This window comes from Abrus precatorius, unplaced genomic scaffold (assembly GCF_003935025.1).
Source record: "Abrus precatorius isolate BTA unplaced genomic scaffold, Abrus_2018 Scaffold2, whole genome shotgun sequence".
Lineage (NCBI taxonomy): Eukaryota > Viridiplantae > Streptophyta > Magnoliopsida > Fabales > Fabaceae > Abrus > Abrus precatorius.
This window is the reverse complement of record NW_020874362.1, coordinates 28,251,831-28,271,968: the sequence shown is the minus strand read 5'-3', so window position 1 is coordinate 28,271,968 and position 20,138 is coordinate 28,251,831. Positions and strand designations below refer to the sequence as shown.

Genomic DNA, 20,138 nt, shown 5'->3' with positions numbered 1-20,138 from the left:
TTACGTCAACCTTCTGATATTGGGTTGAGTCAATACATAAAATAAATGAGAACCTTGAGAAATATATTTAAATTTTTTAATAATTATAATTTAGTGTTGATGGTGTAAGTGGGTACAAAACTTCAAATTGATTGGCAAATCATCTCATAAACTACATCCGATGAAGAAGAAAAAATCAATTTAAGTTGAGTCATCAATTAAGTTTGAATAAGAAAAATCATCAAACCCAATCTATTTAACACTTTAAAAAAATTAGCTAGCTAGCCCAAACAGATGACATGAATCTATTTGAACCCGATCACAACAGTGCATGTATATATTATTTTGTACTCTGATTTTTCTTATAAAGTACATTTTTTTAGTGCTTTTTTTATAAAGTTTTTTTTTTTTAATGAATGGAGTTGGTGAGAATTTAAATTCAAATTAAGAAGGATAAATATTAATGGTGGAACTAAGTTCAATAATATTAAATGAGGATAAAATTATTATGTTACAATAGTTTTTTAAAATGAAAAAGTTGATTAACTTTAACTGCTTTTATTAATATATATGATTTCATTAAAAATATTTTATAAAAAGAGTCATAGAAAGTATAAGACAGCGGAGGTTGGCCAAAGAGAAATCATTGGCTTAACAAACTAATTACAAGCCAAATGGTCATGTGGATATGACCAGTGATAAGACACATATATGAGGTTGGGTAAATGTCCCTTCATTTTAGGGGAAGTTTTAAATAGATATTATAATTTTTTTTGTAATTTTTATTATGTCTGTAAATTAAAAAACACGTAAAATAATAATACTATTATTATTATTAATTTTAAATTAATATATATAATAGATAATGAGAATGGGTGATATTTAAAATACATATATATATATATATTTTAATTTTTAAAAGATTAAAAAATCACAGCTATCAATTTAAAAAATATTTATAAAATATCTCAAGCTTTTTAATAAACACTAATTTTTTTTTCATTTTACTCTTTATCTTTATGATTTTGAATTCATGCATTCAAGTTTAAACTCATTCATATTCAAGTTCCAAAAGAAATATTTTTTAGGATATTAGTAATTTTACGTAAGTAATGAACTGAAAATCTCAAATCCACTAAATTCAAATTTTGATAATTTTACTAAAAAGTATTTTTTTTTATTCTTCTACTTTTTATTTTACTAAACAAAATATTTTTAATAAATAAACTACGCTAAACCGTATTTGTGGGCAAATATAAAAACTATCCAAGAAAGCCTTTGCTGACGCACTTGTGTATTTTGTCATTTTAGGTTATTTTATAGTTATTTTAAATTTGGTGCGATTTTATACATTTATTTTTCTTTCATAAAAGTAACATTTCTAGTTATGTATGTATTTTATGTATTTATGTGCTTATATATGTGTATGTTTTATATATATATATATATATATGAAAGAAGGATCTTTCATATACTGGTGTAAGTTTAAAAATTTAGTAATAAATTATAACTTATTAGATTTAAATTAAATAAAAAGTTTAGATAAATAAAAAAAATTAAAACTTAAATTAGTATAAAAAGATTTTGTCATATATATATATATATATATATATATATATATATATATATATATATATTTTAATTGTGTAGTTGAAAATTTCACATTTAAATAGAGACTAAAGGAAATTTTCAGAGGAAATTATTATATAGAAAGAACATGTTTAAACGATATATGGTATCAAAAGTTTACTTACAATGTAAAAGTTTAATTTTGTTTCAAGCCATTAAAATTGATGCTTGTTGGTGTGATTTCTTCAACATTATTTTAGTTTTTATTCTATAAAAAAGAATGAGTCGTGTGTGCACTACACAAACGATAAGCCATTATCTCCCTCTACTCTCTCTTCAAGTTGGTGTATTGTAAATTCGTGTCACACCTCTCTTCTTTTCCCGCAATTTCCCCTTTTTTTTTCCGTTTCTTTTTTCTTGTTTTTCTATGTATTTTTTTTATTTAATTAACCCACCTATTGGTTCTATTCCATTTTAATTAAAATTAGCAGCCTCAATTGGACCGGACCGAATTCACATAATAAAATATAAATTTTAAATTATGTGTTGAAATTAGATTTGAACTTTTTTAATCTGATTCAATTAAGTTTGATACATGCTTAATTTATATAAACTTGAAAAACTACAAATAAATAAATAAACTTTTGCCTGACTTGAAATAAGCTAAAATTCGTCACTCTCAGCGGAATAATTCGTCTTTAATTTTTAATTTTAATTGTTTATTAAATTAACATTTCTATCATTTGATTATCAATTAATTAACTCAACTCAAACTTTTTTTTTTTTCACAGGAAAACAACAGAATCATTGAAGGATTGAGGATTCACGTCCTTCTCGTAACACCAAAACACAAGAAACAGACAGCAAAATTTAAATTAAAAAAAAAATTAACGGCGAGTTTGACATAGAAAACTGAAAATGCATTTATGAAATGGATGTTCTTCTTCAACTCCACATAGTTGCAAAGGCCACCAAACACATCCCAAGAGACACCAACGTTGTTCCACGAACGTTAACAAAACCCACAGAACCAGATTTCTGGTGATCGTGGTTTGTTTCATCTTGATCATCCTCAGAAGAGTTCTCTTTAGCAGCTTTAGGAGCCTTAGCAAGAGTGGTTGGAGCCAAAGCTGGAGCCTTAGTTACAAAGAAATCAAGGGGAAGAAGCACCTTATCCACATGGTAAATAGCAAGCTTATTATCCGAGTAAACTACCCCTAAAATGGTGGCATTAACCACCCCAGTTGAAATGTTCACACTGTTTCCTAATGCATTCACGTTCAGTGGAAGCCTTGCGGGATCTTTACCAGCTACGGTTTGAACTGGATTGCTAAGAGAATCGAAGTTTGAGCTTGATACAAACTCGGGTAAGATGTGGAACTGCACAAGTTCGATTTTTTGGCCTTCGTTAAGAGAGTTAAGGAACCCTGCTTTGAGTTGGGAAAAGGCTGAATCATCTGGTGCAAGGATGGTGATGCCTCCACTCTTGGCTGTTATGAGTTGTGAGTTTATGTTGTTCATGATTTCGGTGGTTTTGAGGAGGCGCGTTAGGACTGTGAATGATTTGGCCTTTTTGAGGATTCTTGTGATGTCATCAGGGACTGAGTCTGGGGAATCTGGGGACTCAGGTAATGTTGGGACTAATGGTTTTGGTGATGGTGCTGTGGCTTTTGGGGTAGGGTGAGGTTTTGTTGGGGCTTTTGGTGCTGCTGCTGGTGCTGGTGAAATGGCAAAGGCTAAGGTTAAGGTGGTGAAAAATAAGACTAGGAAGAGAAGGGAGAAAAGGGTAGCTTGTTTCATCTTGTTTTTAAATTGCTAAGATGGCTTTCTGCTTCTAGAAGAATGTGAATGGTTGGAATTAGCGATTCTTGCAATTTGTGTTGAATGTGTGAAGAGTGGAGAGGGTTATATATAGTGGCCAGTGAATGAAGGAAATGATAGGTTGGTGAAATTTTATGGTTGTGAAATTTGTAGTTGTGTAGTGTGAGGGTGTATCCTATCTGTCGTGGAGAATGGGGATTTTTTATCTAATTATTGTTGACATCTTTGCTGAAAATGGACATGTGAGATATCTGCTTTTTGGAGATAGGGAATGGCAATGGATAGAGGAACACTGACATATTAGCAAGGAGTTGTTGCTATTGTTTTGTATATCTAATATCTAATAAGGTGTAAATTAATAATATGGATCAGGAAATGAAGGAGCCATTGATTCAGATCCAGGGTGCAATTGTACAAATCAATTTATGCAATTCAGCAATTTTGGGAGTTAGGACTTGTGTAATTGTGTTGCAATTCTCCAAGAGCCAACCTCAGCTCCTTCTGTTGTGCTGAGCATCCTAGCCTGCCCATTACTTATTGGGCCCTTGGATTCATTTTCCTGATTTTATCTATTATTGGGCTATTAGACCCTAAACTTTTGGGTCCGGTATTCTTACTGGGCCAAATCAAACATTGGGCCTTTTGACTTGTTCTTTTTTCACTGAATTTTTTTTATCATTTTTTCCTATTTGTACCACTTATCTTAGTGTCATTGTCGCTTTCAAAAATTAATTTAAAATTTGAAAGTTATTTAAAAATCAGTGCCAGAATTAAATTTTTATAGATATCAAACACATTTTTAAAAATTAAATTTTATAAGTCATTTACAGATTACTTTTAAATTTTAGTTTTAAAAAATATTCAATATATTTCTAAAATTTAAATTTTGACAATTACAATGTAATTAGTAAAAACGAATTATGTGAATAGCAATCCATATTAAATCTTGTGAGAAAAAAATAGAAGTTGTCGTTCAGAAACTCCAGCAAAGAGTAGTTATTGTCTTTGTGGGTTTTTTTTTTTTTTTTAATTTCTACTCCTCTTTTTTCATTTATTTATGTTGTCTTTTTGTTGATTTTTTTATTTCTACTTCTCTTTTTCTTCTATGTGTCTCCTTCTCTCTGTCTCTTTTTATTACTGTTTTTATCTCCTTTTGTCTCTACTCACTTTTCTTCTAGTATTTTCTTTTTTTTATTTCTACTCCTTTTTCTTTATTTGCTCTTATTCACTCTTTTCATCTCTTCTTTTATTCCTCTTTTGTCACTTTTTTTTTTTACTTTTTTTTCTCCCACAACCTTTTTGGCCTTAACATCTTTATCTCTTTTTTTTCCGTGTTCCCCTCTTCTCGTATCTTGTTGACTAAGGGCCTAAATCATACTTAAATGCATTTTGACGCACAACCACAACAAAATTTATTTTGTCCTATAAAAAAAAGAAAAAATAATATAAAAAAGAAAATGACTTAGCACATAGATTTAAAAGAGATGATAACCAATGCTTTGGAGTTGTGAATTTTTTTAAAAAAATTTTAAAGTTTAGTTTGGTATCTTGTCTAACCTTTAATAAGTGAGCATGTTTTGATTTGCAATATTTTACTTTGTAGCATTATGTAATGATCAAATTACAGTACAAAAATAAAAATGAGAAAAAATGACTTATATAGTATATCATTTTCAGAGAAATAAGAAAACATTCGATACTTTAAAGTCTCATAAAGAAAAATACAAAGAAGCAAAGTGGATAGAAATGCAAAAAAGTACAAATAAAAAAGAGAAGGGAAACAATTCTCAAATCTTCCATGCTATTTTCTTACATCCATGTCACTCTTTATTCCCTAATTCTTATCGATGGCTTCCTAATTTTGTTACTCCTCCTAACAGAAGTAGGATATTGCTGCTGCAAACGGTCCCAAAAGCTCTTAGTTAGAATAGTATTAATGTCATTCCATTGAACTAGCACTTGAGTCTCCAATGTATCATTAAGTTCAATTTGACTCACATCCAAAATACTAAGAGACTGTGTCAATGGGCCTTCAAAGATAAACAACAATGGTAATTGAATATATTGGACTAGAGATTCTCCTACACACAGTTTCGAAAAGGACACATGAAAAAACTGGGTGAATTTTGGACTTCCAAGGAAGAGCCAACTTGTAAGCAACTGAGTGAATCTTTTGAATAACTTGAAACGGTTGAGAGTAACGCATGTCCAGCTTTTGGTTATACAACAATTTGACAAATAACCGGCAAACAAAAGATCACCTATTGAGACTTGCAAATCATGGCAGTTCCTAACTGTATACTTCTTCATTTTGGATTGGGCACGAGCAATGATGCGCTTTAGTTAGTCCAATACCTATTCACGGCATTGTAATTGTTCTTGAACATCTAAAGGAGCATCGCTAGCCCATGAACAAGGAAGGATAGAGGAGAATCACAGCTATAAAGTATCTTAAATGATGTCATGTCAATAAAGGTATGGAAAGCTGAACTGTACCTTAATTCAACCCACTAAAAAAAAAGAGACCTACAACTTTGGATTGAATTCTCTGTAGTGTTGGCGGAAAACTGCAGGGCATATTTTTGTTTAAGCAAAATTTAATAAAATGTAATTTTATCTTAAGCTAAAAAATTTAGTTTAAGCGAATTTAGTTAAAAAGTGAATTTTTGCTTAAGTTAAAAAATTTACTTCAGCCAAAATTGTAAAAAAATTTAAAAATTTATTTTCTTTCTTTTTAAATTACATAAAAGTTGAGAAATATTTATGTAAAAAATATTTATGTAAGATCATATGGTCACACTTTACGATCATATAATAAAAACTTAAGTATTTCAAAACATGTAATATCACAACTATTTCTCAACTAATTTTTCAAAGTTATTATTCCTATCATTCTTATCATCATTTTAATAATTTAACTTCATTTTAAATGGTTCTACCTCACTAATGTTTAGCACAAATAGCACACTAGACAATACATTTAAAAATATTTGTGCAAGTTCATATGGTCACACTTTATAATCATAATACAAAAACTTAAGTGTTTTAAAATATGTAATAATGTAATTATTTTTCAACTAATTTCTAAAAGTTGTTATTCCTATAATTCTTATTACAATTATCAACAATTTAACTTAATTTCAAATGGTTCTATCTCACTAATGTTTAGCACAAGTAGCACACTAGACAATACATTTGAAATATTTTGTGAGATAAAATATGTAAGAGTCTTTAGTAACTAAGTAGTTATTGGTGAGAAACAAATATTTCTTGAATTTTCTGCAATTTAGAGAGGAAGAAGATGAAGTTTTAAAATTTTTTACAATTTTGGCTTAAACGACTTAGATTAAGAACAATTTTATCTTTTAGTATTAATTAATTATTATTATTATAAGTGTGTTTAAACTTTGAAAACTATCTTCAACAAAAATAAATAAATAAATAGCAATTCCCACTTTCCGGGTTCGTAATTAACATATTTAATTAAGCCACCCAATCACCAAGTTACCCTGTGTAAGTGTTCATTATTAAAGGAAACAATTCTAGGCTCTGGCCATGAGAAATATTAAATCTATATTCATATTTTATGGTTAATATATTTTTAGAAAATAAATTAAACCAACAAAAAATAGTATATTAAAAATAAGTTTGTTGAGTTCATCCGGGGTCAAAATATGTGCATCCTTCGTCCAAATTCCCATCAAATAAGCCAGTGAATTAGTCTATTGATTTTTTATTTTTTTTAATCTATTCAATAGATGCAATGTAACCATTTTAAAAATCAAAATCACACAAAAACAATCTTAACTGATCAAAATTAAAACACGTAAACAACTAATAGCAAAAAAAAAGAAAAAGAAAAACACGTAAACAACTCAAGGCTTCACAATTCACATGTCCCTCAGACAAACAACACTCTTCCTACGCAGCTCCGGAAAAAAACATAAAGTCAAAATAATCATCAAATGTTAAGTCTGTTATGGACACCCTTCAACTTGACATAATCAGCAACGCAACCAAAGCAACTCCAATGGACACCAACGTTGTTCCTTGAATGCTTATCAAACTGAATGCTCCAGAACTGTCCTTGGATGTTCCAACTCGATCATCATCGTCACCGGAAGTTTTTGGTGCTGTTGCGAGAGAGGGTGCGGGACTTGGAGGCATAGGTATGAAGAAGTCCAAAGGAAGAAGCACCTTGTCAACATGATATATTGCAAGCACCTTGTCAGAGTAAACAATTCCTGTGACAGTAGCATTAACCACTCCTGTTGAGATATTCACATTGTTGCCAAAAGCTGTCACGTTTAGTTGCAACCTACTTGGGTTATCACCGGCTAGTGTTCTCACGGGGTTGGTCAAAGAATCGAAATTTGAGCTTGAAACATAAATGGGTAGAACATGGAACTGTAAAAATTCTATCTTTTGGTTGTCACCTAGAGAGTTGAGGAACCCTGCTTTTAGCTGTGAAAAGCTACCATCATCAGGTGCAAAGATTGTTAAGCCACCAGATTTTGTGGTCATGATCTGTGCATTGATTTGATTGATCAATTGTGTGGTTTTCAATAGGCGAATTAAGATGTTGAATGATTTGGCCTTTCTCAAAATTGTGATGATGTCATCAGTGGAAGAATCAGAGGGATCAGAAGATGGTGATTGGGGTAGTGTTGGGACAATTGGTTTTGCTGGGGCTTTAGGGGCTGCATCAGGTGCTTGTGCTAATGATGTGGTTGAATGTAATGAAGAAAAAAGCAGGAGTAAGAGGGAGAACAAAACTTGCTTCATTTATCTGAAGGCAATTGCAAGTTGCTATAAAAGTCTCTAGAGTAAGGTTGCTTTGACTCTTTTCAAGGATTGCACCTGATAGGTTAGTAATTGTTGTGTGGAAGATGTGAAGTGGAGTGTTTTTTTATAGGGATAAAAGCTTTGGTTATGAAATTTTCCTATATACTATTGTTCTGTGTGAGGTCTGTGATGGATATTAATAAGGTGGTGCATCAAGGTAGATAAGATAAAGGTGATTGAGAAAGAGATTTGGCCTCATTTTGCTTGGTAATGCAGGAAAATGGGGGGTTTGAAGTTGAAGCTCAATTGGGTGCGAAATGCACATTAATGAAATTGTGATGCTTCTACTCCAGATCCCCATCACTGATGCATTAAGCTAAAACAAAACCTGAGGGTTACCACAAAGTGATCATAAAAACTACCAAAATATTAAAGAATGATTTTATTTAGGTTACCGAATTTCAATTACCATTATATAGGTAAGTTGTTACCATTAGATTAGATGTAATAAAGGTTAAAGACTTTGCCAACTTTCTGTACAATTTCTGAAAAGAAAAGAAGTATACTTTCCCCCTACTTTTATATTTTATTATTTGATGAATAAAACACTTATCATTTCATCACTTTCCCAATTGATTCCAATATAAAGAGGACCTTAAGGATTTGGATCCTTCCAAGTACCATTAATTAATCTGAAGTTGGCTTGGGATGCTGGGGTTCCTGAGGCTTTGGAGTTTGGTTCCAACTTCTTCAGGTTTGATAAGTTTTCTCTCTTTCTTTCTGTTTTATGATTATTTAAGCATTGCTTTTATTAGGGGTTTGCTACTTTGCTCTATCTCTCACTTTTTTTTTCTTTCCACCAGCCAAATTAAGCACGTGCTTTAAGTTTGCTGCTGCTTTTTTTGTCCCCTTCAACAACCATGCGTTACACCCCCTTTTTCAGACGAAAGATCACTTAACAAAATTTCATTTTCCTCAACAATTTTTTTTCACTTACATTGTTAAAAATTGAACCCTAGCTAATAAGCTTGACAGACTAAATTATCTATAATGTTCCATAAAATATTTCATTTTAAAAAATATTAAATACTTTTTATTTTAATGTTAGCATAAAATATCGATTAATAAAAAAATTTCAAAAAAAATCTTCACCTTGTTATTTAATATATTTGTGTTTGGTTATATATGTTCACGTACAATATCGGAACAGCAATAATAATCCTATTAAAGCCACAAATTTGCGAGATTGCCTTCAGAATGCATACTGTATTATTGTATTTTTACTATTTAGCATACTCTCACTTTCAAAATCAAGAAATGCTTTAATAAAAAGGAAAATGATTAAATGGACATCATTAAACCGCGCCAATTCAAGTGATGTAGTTAGATAAATTATCTTAAAAATAATGATTCTACTATTAAAACCAATATTGTAAGTAGTATTTTTTGAAGTTATAATTCACTTTTATCATAGCCAATCACTTTGAGATAATTTATTCTTATATATAATTTAAAAAAAATCTTATTTATTAAATTAAAGTATATAACCCTTTTAAGAATAATAAAATCTCTTAAGTCAGTATCCTTTAAAGAACTATACATATTATTTTTTATTTTATTCTTTAAAGGATAATAATAAATTAAGAGCGCATGTCTAATGTTTATGACATTAAAAAGGATAAAGTAGAAATTATGATTAAATAATGACAATAAAAAAGAAAAAAAATAAAGAGTTTATAAACTTAAATCTTATATATCAAAGCGTTAAAAGGCACTATATAATTAAGTTTGTTTATTAAACATATTTATTTGATCAACTAAATTTTTAAATCAATAACTAACTTAAAAGTCTTGGAAATGCTAATTTATAATATTTTAAGTCACATTATTCGTTGTTAGAGTTTAAATTAATTAAATATAAAAAAATTTAAACTTATATTAGTGTATGAAATTTTATATATATATACTTTCACGCTAAGATAATTACAAATTTTTTTCTTTGAAAAATCCTATGATTATTACTTTTTCCAACAACCCAACTTACTAGAATAGAAGATCATTTTAGTTCAAAGTGTAACCCAACCAAATATATGTGTAACTATATATCAAATCATTGCTTGTACTTAATTATTCGCATCTTTTGGGGAATCACACAGCCAGAACTGCATTATCATTTGGTTCAATTTACTCATGATCAAGCGTAATTATCTTATTGATAATTCAGTCACCTTTTCTCCAGATCTGCCCAAGAAGTTGTTGTAAAAAGAACTTCAAAAATCCTCTTTGACATCTTCCAAATTGTTTTGAATACATAATATTAAATAAAAATAGAAGAATTTATAGTTTCTTGAAAATTTCAAACCTGCCTTTTAATGTTTTTTTTTTCCTTTTGTGATTAAGAGAATTATTAGGATATATTATAAAATTATTGACTGGAAATAGTAGAATAAAAGTAAACAAAACTTGCTGTTTCATTTTTCTATTAAAAGATGTTTGAATGCAACTTATACACAAATTTCTCATATGGAATACACAAGATATGGAATTTTTCTTAGGGAGGAAAGAGAAAGAGAACTAGCAGAACAAATAATGCCTTCACAAATCGAGTATAATTTTCACCACAACGTGAAACATGATTCATTAGAGGGGAAAAGTAATAAAAAAAGAAAGAAAAGGAGAAAACCCAATTATTTTAAAAACACTGTAGTCTGCAAAATGTTGATCATTCACCTTTCAATGCTTCATTCTTCATCCAACCTCTCATAATCGTCACCATGAAAATGTTCCCACAACAACTGTAGCAACTGCAACTGAAACCCACATGACATGCCGTTGTTTCAAACTCATAGCAGCAGATTCAGCATCTGCAGGAGTTGCTTTGCTCTCTGCAGATTTCTTCTTAGACCCTTTAGGCTTTTCTGGCGCTGGAGCTGGTGCAGGAGGCTTAGCTTCAAAGAAGTCTCTAGGAAGAAGAACCTTGTCCACTTGATAAACCGCAAGTTGGTGATCAGTGTACACAGTACCGCCCACTGTGACATTAACAATACCTGTTGTCATGTTAACTTGGTTTCCTGAACCTGTTATGTTCAGTGCCAACCTATCAGGGTTTTCACCAGCTTGTGTTCTCACTGGGTTGCTCAAAGTATCAAAATTTGACATAGAAACGTATGTGGGAAGCAAGTGGAATTGGATGAGCTCGTTCTTTTGTTGATCATTGAGGGAGTTGAGGAATCCAGGTTTGAGGCTGGAGAAGGCATTGTCATTTGGTGCAAAGAAGGTTAAGCCACCGTTTGAATTTAGGAGTTGGGAGTTTATTTGGGTGGACACTTGAGTTGTTTGAAGAAGACGGATTAGAGTGGTAAATCCACCAGCCTTTTTGAGGATTCTAATGATGTCTGTTGGGGGTGTTGAAGGTGCCGGGGCGGGAACTGCCGCGGTGGTAGCTGCGGGGGCGGTTGGTGCCGCCGCAGGTGACTGGGCTAATGTGGTGGTGGAATGGCAAAAGACTAATAGAAGAAGTGGGAGAGAGAAGAGAGAATGCTTCATCATCACCATCTTTTGTTTGTTGTGGGCTTAGATTAGTGGGGATGGGTAATGAGAAAGGAGTGCAAAGTGGAAGTGTGGTCCTTGATGTGGGAGTGTTGGAGGGAGGGAAATATATGGAAACATGAAAGGGGTTTTCTTTTAAGTTTGGTGGAATGTTTCTTTAGAAACTTCAGTTGTTAGCACATCTGCTTATACATCAATGAAAGGTGGTGTGTCAATGAGATGCATTAGTGTGTTAGCCAGTTGGATTTTGCTTGGGAAGGCAGGAAAAACAGTGAGAGAGATCTAAGTGGGGAAAAAAAAAGGGCATATGATAGCGTAGCATTCACTTGTAATTCTTGTGAAGTAGCAAAACAATCAAGTGCTAGCGGCTAACTCAAGGAACAAGTGCCTAATTAACTTAACTTTTGCAAGACAATTTGATGAAACATTGGGTTTATGGAGTACCGTGAGTTTGGATGTTAGCCTCTGACCTGCGATGCATTTTTAGTGATACTTGCTCGGTGCTGGATGCCAGCGGGTTCTTTAATGTTTGATAGGAAGAAACCACGGTTTAAAATATGATCATATGCTCTTAGCTTAAGCCTATAGATAATTCTCTCATTGTCTACCTTCTAAAAAGGAGCTTGTTACCATGTTAAGATGTTTTTTTATCCTTTTCATTAATAATGTTGAACATAGTTGACTACACAAAGTTTTTAACCTGATACATGACATTAAGAATCATATAATATGGGGACACGTACGTGAATAAAGCCATCCACCCATAAGGCCATAAGACCAAGGAAATTGAAAGTTTGAATTTATTTTAAAGTTACCAGGGTTTGTAAGTTGTGAGGTCCACTTCAAGTTAAGAGTTATTCTGCGTCTGGAAATAGGACAGGGATTGACATCGCCTTTACATAACACTCGGGCAATCTAGATCACAGCATGTTTATCTTCTTCTCGGGTTTTGGTCGGATATCAACGTAGCTTTGATTGCTAGGCTTTTTTTTGTCTGAATTGCTAGGCTTGTTTTGAGCCATACTGTAACAAATGAAAGAGTATTAACATGGGAAAATTAGATAAAACGGGCCTGGTCACACGGTTTTGCGTTTTGTGGTTCTTTACAATACATTATTATTATTATGATGGCTTACTAGAGTGCTAATTTTCAACTCTTGAAGAGTAGGTTTACATTGATTCTTTTACCTCCTTGACTAGAGGAAGCCATATTTTGGACATTGTTTTCAAATTTTAATCCATCAAACGAAAATGATATTTTCACACACACGGAAAAAAGAGAAAAGTAAAATAAGTGCATTTTTATCAATGCTGGAAAATTGAGGGTTCCACACAAAGAATAAACATGGTAGAGGATTCTGAAACAGCGAAGAGCTTGTAGCCATTACAGTAGATAAAAATTGGGTTGATTCAACTAACACATTATAGCTCAGATCCGCATCTTCCGTGCTTGCTGGCATTACGAAATGCGGTTGGAGAACTATAAATAAAAAGAATTTGCTCGTTTAACTCATAAACTGATACCCCAAAAAGAAGCAGCAGGTTGCAATGGCATTTTCTCCTACGATGCATTGTGCACAAAGCGATAAGAATTAATAAAATATGGAAGATGTGAGAGTGTATTATTTTGACTCCAAAATGTTTATTGTCTTTCCTCAATTAATTTTTTTAAATTATATTGTTATTATTATGATTAATCTAATCGACAGATAAAGGTATTTTATCTATAAAAAATATCTGAGAAGGAAAGACAATAAACATTTTGAAGTAGAAATAGACTAACCCAAAATGTAAGTGTTTCTGCATAATTGAAGCGTCATATATTGGCATACTAGTCCAAACACTCATCAATAACTTCCTAAGAAACCTCCTCCAAAAGACCGATGTACTAATCCCTGCTAATGCCGTAGTGCAGTGTACACCGGGTGGATGATGCTGATTTATGACATGATTCAAGCAACATACAATCATCCAAGATGCCAATTTGAGGAAGAAAAAGAAAGCCATATATTTTATTCCATGCTCAAATGTAGTTATTCACTGTTACCCTCAATGACCAAATAGCCATCCAAATATTAGCCAGAATAAAGGAATGTATAGCATCCTCAGAGCAACTGAACTCATTTTCTAAATTAGTGGAAGCCAAAAAATTAATGATATGTCTGCATGAGAGGATAAGGAGGAGCAAGGAAGGCAGAATGTGACAAAAAGTCCAAAACTATGGTTTGCAAGTTTTAAGGAGGGGAAAAGAGTGAGAACTATGAAAGATCATCTACAGTTATGGAAATAGGACTATTAAAGAAAAGTGCGAAAATAAATACAATATGGAGATGTAAAGTACAGCACTAATCATCATGATACAGGTTTCCATTACAAAAAGTGACAATATTAAATAGAGTATAATTTAAAATTCTCCTCTAGCTTGCTTTACATTTTCTAACCTCCTCCATTCCCTCCTGAATTTCTCTCTCTTAATGCATCCTCAGCCCTGACTTTCTCAGGAACAAAATCTGAACAAGCAAAAGCAATTTAGAAAACCTTGTAAGTAGAGTAAGGTGAATACAGCAAAAGGTAAACTTAAGAATACGATAGCATCCAACAGGTATAAGATATTACCAGAAAGAAAGTCATATCTCCTTTGCTTACTTACAACACATGCTGAAAGGCAAAGCGGGTAACTAATCAGTGGTTGAAAAATATTTAATTTAATGGTCTCAATGAGCATGCAAGCACACACACAAACAAGTACAAGGATCAATTCCAGTGAGGATAGTAGCCATAGCTCCATATTAATAGCATGTGTAGATCAGCTTCATTTTAGGGAAATGATTGTGTATTTTTCAAAAATACTTTCAGGAAACTGAAAGAAATAAGAGATTATTTCTTAAAAATAAGTTGAGCTATACATGCACTAAATCTTAAGGTGGTAAATATTTTAAATTTTTAATGCCAACCAGATAAAAAAGGGTTTCACAATATTGAGTTGTCAAACTCACTTTCCTTCTTGCATTTGCTCTTATTGAAGAGACTGAAGTAAGAAGTCAATAAAACCAAAGCTTTGCCGTGAATTAAATGTTGCCAATGGGTTAGATTAATGACTTTCCTCTTGACTCTTGTTCTTCGTTTCTTCCAGGATAGATGTTTCCTTCAATATAGCACAGGGAACTAGAAGGCAATTTTCGCAATTGCTTTGAGAGACACAATCAATCCAAAAAAAGAGTAATGGCAGACATTAGAAAAACATGTACCATTTCCCTTTGCTATTCTTCAGCACTAATGAAGTAAATAATCAAGCCTACCTTAATATTAGTTTACTTTCATTACACATAAGTTGAAATACAGGTTTCCACAACCAAGTGATGATGCTAAATCTGTTGTCATGGCCAAATGTAGTTCATCGCGTTACAAGTTGGAGATGTGCAGAATTTGGAGAGAAGATTGATAATATTCATAATTGAACGGGTTGATAGCTGTTCAGAAGTGACAGAATAAATGGTTGAAGAAGAGAGGTTTATCTGAATCATAGTTACTTGGTAAACTTATGGCACGCGGGATATACATAGTTGGTATATTATTTAAATTAGTAATAATATAATTTACTAATTTTACCAATTAAATATTTTAATTTAACATTTTTCCTTCTAAATCCCTCCCCTGGCCTCTTTATAATGTAGACACGTCTGTTTCAACCATTTCTCATCTCCTCTTTCCTTGTCTTCTTCCAATTCGCATTCTTCTCTTCGAGTCCCCTTCCATGCTTCTTCCGAAAGCATCTTTCCCCGGCAGATCTCCATCCACCACACCATCTGCACTCCAACTCCAACTTGGTTGCGTACTAGACCAAAAACATACCACGAACTGGTACACAAGTCCCAATTCTCCATTCACGAAGGGGGTTAAGTGAATTTGGTAACACTGATCTAAATTTTCCCAAATTTGTTACAACTTGCAAGAAGAGAGCTCAATATTTACTAATATAAATTTGATTTGGGACAGTTGCTCGGTGAATCGAAACGAGTACGATATTCCCTATCTTAAGACTAAATCCCTTTCAAAGGCTCACTTTACTCACCTCAAAGTGTAACCCAGAAATGATTAGGAATTCTACTCAAGCAGTTCATCTTCAAATTACATTAAAAAAAGGTAAACTTACAATTATAAGCCTAAAACTTACAATCCTTCTTTTTATATCAAAGAGAAACACAAAACATCTCTTGTTTTCCAAAATGTAGATATTAATGTCAATGTTGAAAAATTAAGCAGGTAGAAAATGTTATATTCTTCATTACAGCAAAAAAGTGACTACAGCACCCAATTTCGAGCCTCATTGAGCTCGCACATTGATAAAATAAAAACTAAAAACACTCAAATACATGAGGGACATTACCTAAATGTTTGTAATTCAGAGATTTCTTACGATCCTGAACAGAACCAGCATAAGCGTCCTGTGTGAATTGTTCAAGAAACTTCTCCTGCAAGGAAAAGGCAAACGATGAAGGAAAAGGCGCAATTGGTAACAGAAACTGAAAACGCAAAGAATAGAAAGCCACCGTTGCTTTGTTAATGGCCAGTAGAGCTTCCTGCGAAGCACGCAGATCTTCGCCCTTAATCATCGTCCTGATACGATTCATCGGAAAAACGTGCGTTTTCGCCTCTTCTTCATCTCCTCCTACTTGCTCTTCCTCTTCTTGTCGTTTCGACTTGCCATTGCTGAGTTTCAGTTTCTTATTATTCTTCTTTTTGTTCTCTTTCTCTTTCTCTAAGTCTCTATCCTTCTTCGTTTTACTTTTGCTTTTGGTTATGGAGATTTCTCGGTTTTTTATTTTCTTCTTTTCTGATTTGGGATTGTTGGAGGAAGCCATTGATAATGGAAGCACTTCCCCCTCCCCCTCTCGGGTCGTTCACTTTTCACCCTTCTGTCTGAAGCGGGTATCCAAGACTGATTCCAATTCCCATGGCTAAACTCGGGCTACAAGATTCGGCCCATTTACTATGCCTTTGGGCTACACCTACAAGATTGGATCCATCCAATTAAATCAACGAGTTTATCTTTAAAAGTGGATCAGCCTCCCATACTTGCCACTTTCTTATGACTTTGCAAACTTATCATAAGTAAGTAACATAATTATAATCATAAATCTGATAATGACTATCAAGATTTATTTCTTTTTTTTATATGATAATAGATCTGCTCTATATGTTAAAATGAAAAGCAATGCTTTTAAGTTTTCACTTTCTCATATTAAAAATTATTATGAAGTATCTTTAGAACTAAATTACTTAAAAGTAATAAACTTTATTTTTAAAGAAATTAAATTAAATTTCTCTTAAAGTGTATTTTATTCTATTTCATATAAAATATTTTTCATGTATTAACATGTTATGTTTACGAGATTTATTAAACTAGCTTTTTTATTTGTTTAAAGAGTTTTTTATATTTCTAAATGTAATTTTAAAATTTTTAATTTCAAATAATTTATAAATCTTGTAATTTTTTTTCTTTTTACTATAATTTTTTTCTCTAGTGATATTATTGTTGAAGAAAACCTTAACCGTTGAAATAAAAAATTTATTTAAAAAATAATAAATATAATAATAGATAGTTAGGATTAATACTAAATTAAGAAATATGCTCGTGCATTGCACGGTTTGCTTTTTTATTAAATTAATTTATTTTAAAATATATAATTTAGTATTTCTTAACATAAAATAAAATAGCATACAAATATCTTATTTTTAAAATATAAAAATAAATTTATATTATTTATGATATCATAAATCATTCGTTATTATAAAATTTTAAATAAATAATTATAGCAATAAATTATTAAATATAATAATTTTTTAATATAAGTTATAAAATTTAAATAAAAAGCTTTATAATTTTTTATTTATGAATTTGTTTATATTTGTTGAATTAAATTATATGATAAATTATCTATTTAAATTATAATTTCAAATTATTAATAAAATTTTACTATATAATTATTAAAACATGACATCATATTTTTTAAAAATAACTTATCAAACTAATGTATAAAAAATAAAGTATTTATTCAACTAATATATGAAATTTTAAAAATTTGCTTTGACTATCAATATACACAAAACTATATGTTAATATTAAAAAGTAAAAATATATTAAAATTTTATATATAAATAAAATTACCACACAAAAATATTGTAAATAAAATTTAATAATAATGTAATATATATACTGAATTTAAAAGTTTACTTTTTGATAAATATATATATATATATATATATATATATAATTGAGCTTTTTTAAATGACTAAATTATTTTATATTTTTTTGATAATTTAATAGAATTAATATTAATTGACATTATAAATAAATTTTTATTTAATAACTCATTAAGTATAATAAAATTATATTATTTGGGTTATAAAATTAAAATAATAAATATATTAATTTTTTATATTTTGTTAATTTTAAAAAATAATTAATACAATTTTTTATTATTTATTGTTTTAATTAAGAATTAATAAAAATAAATATATTTATAAACTAATTTAATGATAAAATAATATTATAAAAATTTATTAAAAGAATAAATATTAATTTAAAAAATAAATTTAAAATACTATATAAAAAAAACATATAGATTGAACTAAAAATAAGTAAAAATATATATATATTATTATTAAGTTTTTAATTATTTTAAAGATATATAAATATAACTTTAATATAAATATATTAAAATACTATATCGTCACTAAAAAAAATAGATGTTTTTTAACTATTTTGACACAGATATAGTGAATTAGAGATTTAATTTTTATTTTTAAACATATTTTTTGTCCATCTATCTGACATACTATCTAATTTTACAAAAAAAGGTCAATATTTAGTAAACTTGATTTAATTTTTTTAAAATAAAAATATGTATAATTTTAATATAACATAATAAATAATTATATTAATAAAAAATATTTGTACTAATTTTATATTTTTATGTATAATATCTATATTTTGATTTATATTTGAAAACTAATTGTAAGTTCACAAAATGACTAAATTTTTTCATTAAGATACACTCTTCTTTGCATTTCTAAATGAATGTTATCAAAAAAAATTTCAAAAATATTAGAATTTATATTCAAGTTTGAAAAATTAATCATATAGTTAGAATATAAAATTTTAATAAATAAATATAATTTGATATGTTAATATAAAAAATATTTTTATAACATTTTAAATACTAACTTCTATCTTTCTTGAAATTAAAGTCTTTTAATAGTTGTAAAGATTTAAACTTCATACTAATAAAATTTTAAAACAAATGATATATATAGAAATTAAATATAACATTTGAACTTAATTTAAAGTTAAAAGGTTATATTTTTTTTACTTATTCATTCATTACGATATAAAATTATTAATTATGAAAATAGAACGGTTAAATCATATTCATTTTCATTATTATGATCTTTAATAATTTTTAATTTATTTTAATTATTATAATTATTTTTTTTAATTGGAGAATTTTGAATTTATCATCATCATTATAGCATTTTATAAAAAAAAATATTGCAACAAAATCATTAAGTATAAATATTGTTAATTTTTTTATTTTAAAAAATAAAATTTATCATCATAATTATTATAATATAAAATATAAATAAAATATTGTCTATGTGAATAGGTTATACATAATTATGATATATCAATTCTTACTAAATTATTTTCTAAAAAAATTAAAATAATAGAAGAAGAGAAAAAAAAAAGTAGTTAAAAATTTTTAATTAAGATTTAAGTAGAAACTAAAAGAGAAGAATGGTTGCATTTAATATAAAAATTAATTTTTATATTAATTAAATTTACAGATGTTGATATAATATAAAATTTATGAATCACATATAAGATTTGTCTAAGAACAAAGTCAATACATAATATATATAATAATAAAGTAAGAAAAATATATATAATAAAATAACAAAATTATTTATAGAAGACCTAAATGTTTTGTGACATTTTACTTTTCAGATTCTACAAAATATTAAAAGTATTTATACAATATTGCAATAAAAATAGTTCAATCTTCTAAATCCTACATTGTTATCTTTTGTTCATCATTTTTTGCTTCGTCTTCCTCAAGTTACAACCTAAAAAAAATATTAAATATAAATTATTAATCTAAAAAATTTGAACAATACATTATAAATTTATAATTTATACATTACTTTTCTCTTTCTTTTTGGTAAATTTGGTGTTTCCATAGTTAGAGATATAGGTGAACAACTTATTATCAAATCATTTTCTTTTGTTTTTACATTTGTATTGTCTAGACCTTCTTTGTTCTTAATATGTAAATATCAAACAATGAAAATAAAGTTATTAATCATTGTATTATAAATATTATAAATGAAAGTAATAAAACTCCAATTTAATATTCTATATTACCTTCACTATT

At 29.4% G+C, this 20,138-nt stretch overlaps 4 protein-coding genes across 6 annotated transcripts; all 4 read right to left on the bottom strand.

Annotated features, from left to right (window-relative positions):
* Positions 1–2,339: 2,339 nt before the first annotated feature.
* LOC113857717 (fasciclin-like arabinogalactan protein 12) lies at positions 2,340–3,420 on the bottom strand. The gene has a single exon (XM_027489871.1). It carries the CDS (start codon positions 3,346–3,348, stop codon positions 2,494–2,496), a length of 855 nt encoding a protein of 284 aa, XP_027345672.1. The 5' UTR covers positions 3,349–3,420; the 3' UTR covers positions 2,340–2,493.
* Positions 3,421–7,256: 3,836 nt separating this feature from the next.
* On the bottom strand, positions 7,257–8,235 carry LOC113858430 (fasciclin-like arabinogalactan protein 12). Its single transcript, XM_027491092.1, has one exon. It carries the CDS (start codon positions 8,152–8,154, stop codon positions 7,360–7,362), a length of 795 nt encoding a protein of 264 aa, XP_027346893.1. The 5' UTR covers positions 8,155–8,235; the 3' UTR covers positions 7,257–7,359.
* A 2,446-nt stretch (positions 8,236–10,681) lies between these two features.
* LOC113858085 (fasciclin-like arabinogalactan protein 12) lies at positions 10,682–12,198 on the bottom strand. Its single transcript, XM_027490540.1, has one exon. The coding sequence runs from the start codon at positions 11,707–11,709 to the stop codon at positions 10,924–10,926; it is 786 nt and encodes a 261-aa protein (XP_027346341.1). The 5' UTR covers positions 11,710–12,198; the 3' UTR covers positions 10,682–10,923.
* A 1,711-nt stretch (positions 12,199–13,909) lies between these two features.
* On the bottom strand, positions 13,910–16,611 carry LOC113858987 (DNA polymerase epsilon subunit C). Of its 3 annotated transcripts, XM_027491801.1 has the most exons (4): positions 16,254–16,611; positions 16,091–16,175; positions 14,320–14,361; positions 13,910–14,213 (listed from the first exon to the last, which is right to left on the bottom strand). In XM_027491801.1, the coding sequence occupies exons 1-4, from the start codon at positions 16,563–16,565 to the stop codon at positions 14,140–14,142; spliced, it is 513 nt and encodes a 170-aa protein (XP_027347602.1). In that variant the 5' UTR covers positions 16,566–16,611; the 3' UTR covers positions 13,910–14,139. The 3 variants fall into 3 exon arrangements, with proteins under 3 accessions (XP_027347602.1, XP_027347601.1, XP_027347603.1); XM_027491800.1 differs by having other exon boundaries at positions 16,091–16,611; XM_027491802.1 differs by lacking the exons at positions 13,910–14,213; positions 14,320–14,361 and adding an exon at positions 14,822–15,173.
* Between the last annotated feature and the right edge of the window lie 3,527 nt (positions 16,612–20,138).

What these genes read in the sequence shown, in the direction of transcription:
- LOC113857717 (XM_027489871.1), bottom strand. Translation starts at nt 3,348, where the DNA reads ATGAAACAAGCTACCCTTTTCTCCCTTCTCTTCCTAGTCTTATTTTTC.
- LOC113858430 (XM_027491092.1), bottom strand. Translation starts at nt 8,154, where the DNA reads ATGAAGCAAGTTTTGTTCTCCCTCTTACTCCTGCTTTTTTCTTCATTA.
- LOC113858085 (XM_027490540.1), bottom strand. Translation starts at nt 11,709, where the DNA reads ATGGTGATGATGAAGCATTCTCTCTTCTCTCTCCCACTTCTTCTATTA.
- LOC113858987 (XM_027491800.1), bottom strand. Translation starts at nt 16,565, where the DNA reads ATGGCTTCCTCCAACAATCCCAAATCAGAAAAGAAGAAAATAAAAAAC. An exon ending in TCTGAATTACAAACATTTAG is followed by an intron (nt 14,362 to 16,090) that starts GTAATGTCCCTC and finishes TTTGCCTTTCAG; the next exon opens with CATGTGTTGTAAGTAAGCAA. An exon ending in GAGATATGACTTTCTTTCTG is followed by an intron (nt 14,214 to 14,319) that starts GTAATATCTTAT and finishes TTGCTTGTTCAG; the next exon opens with ATTTTGTTCCTGAGAAAGTC.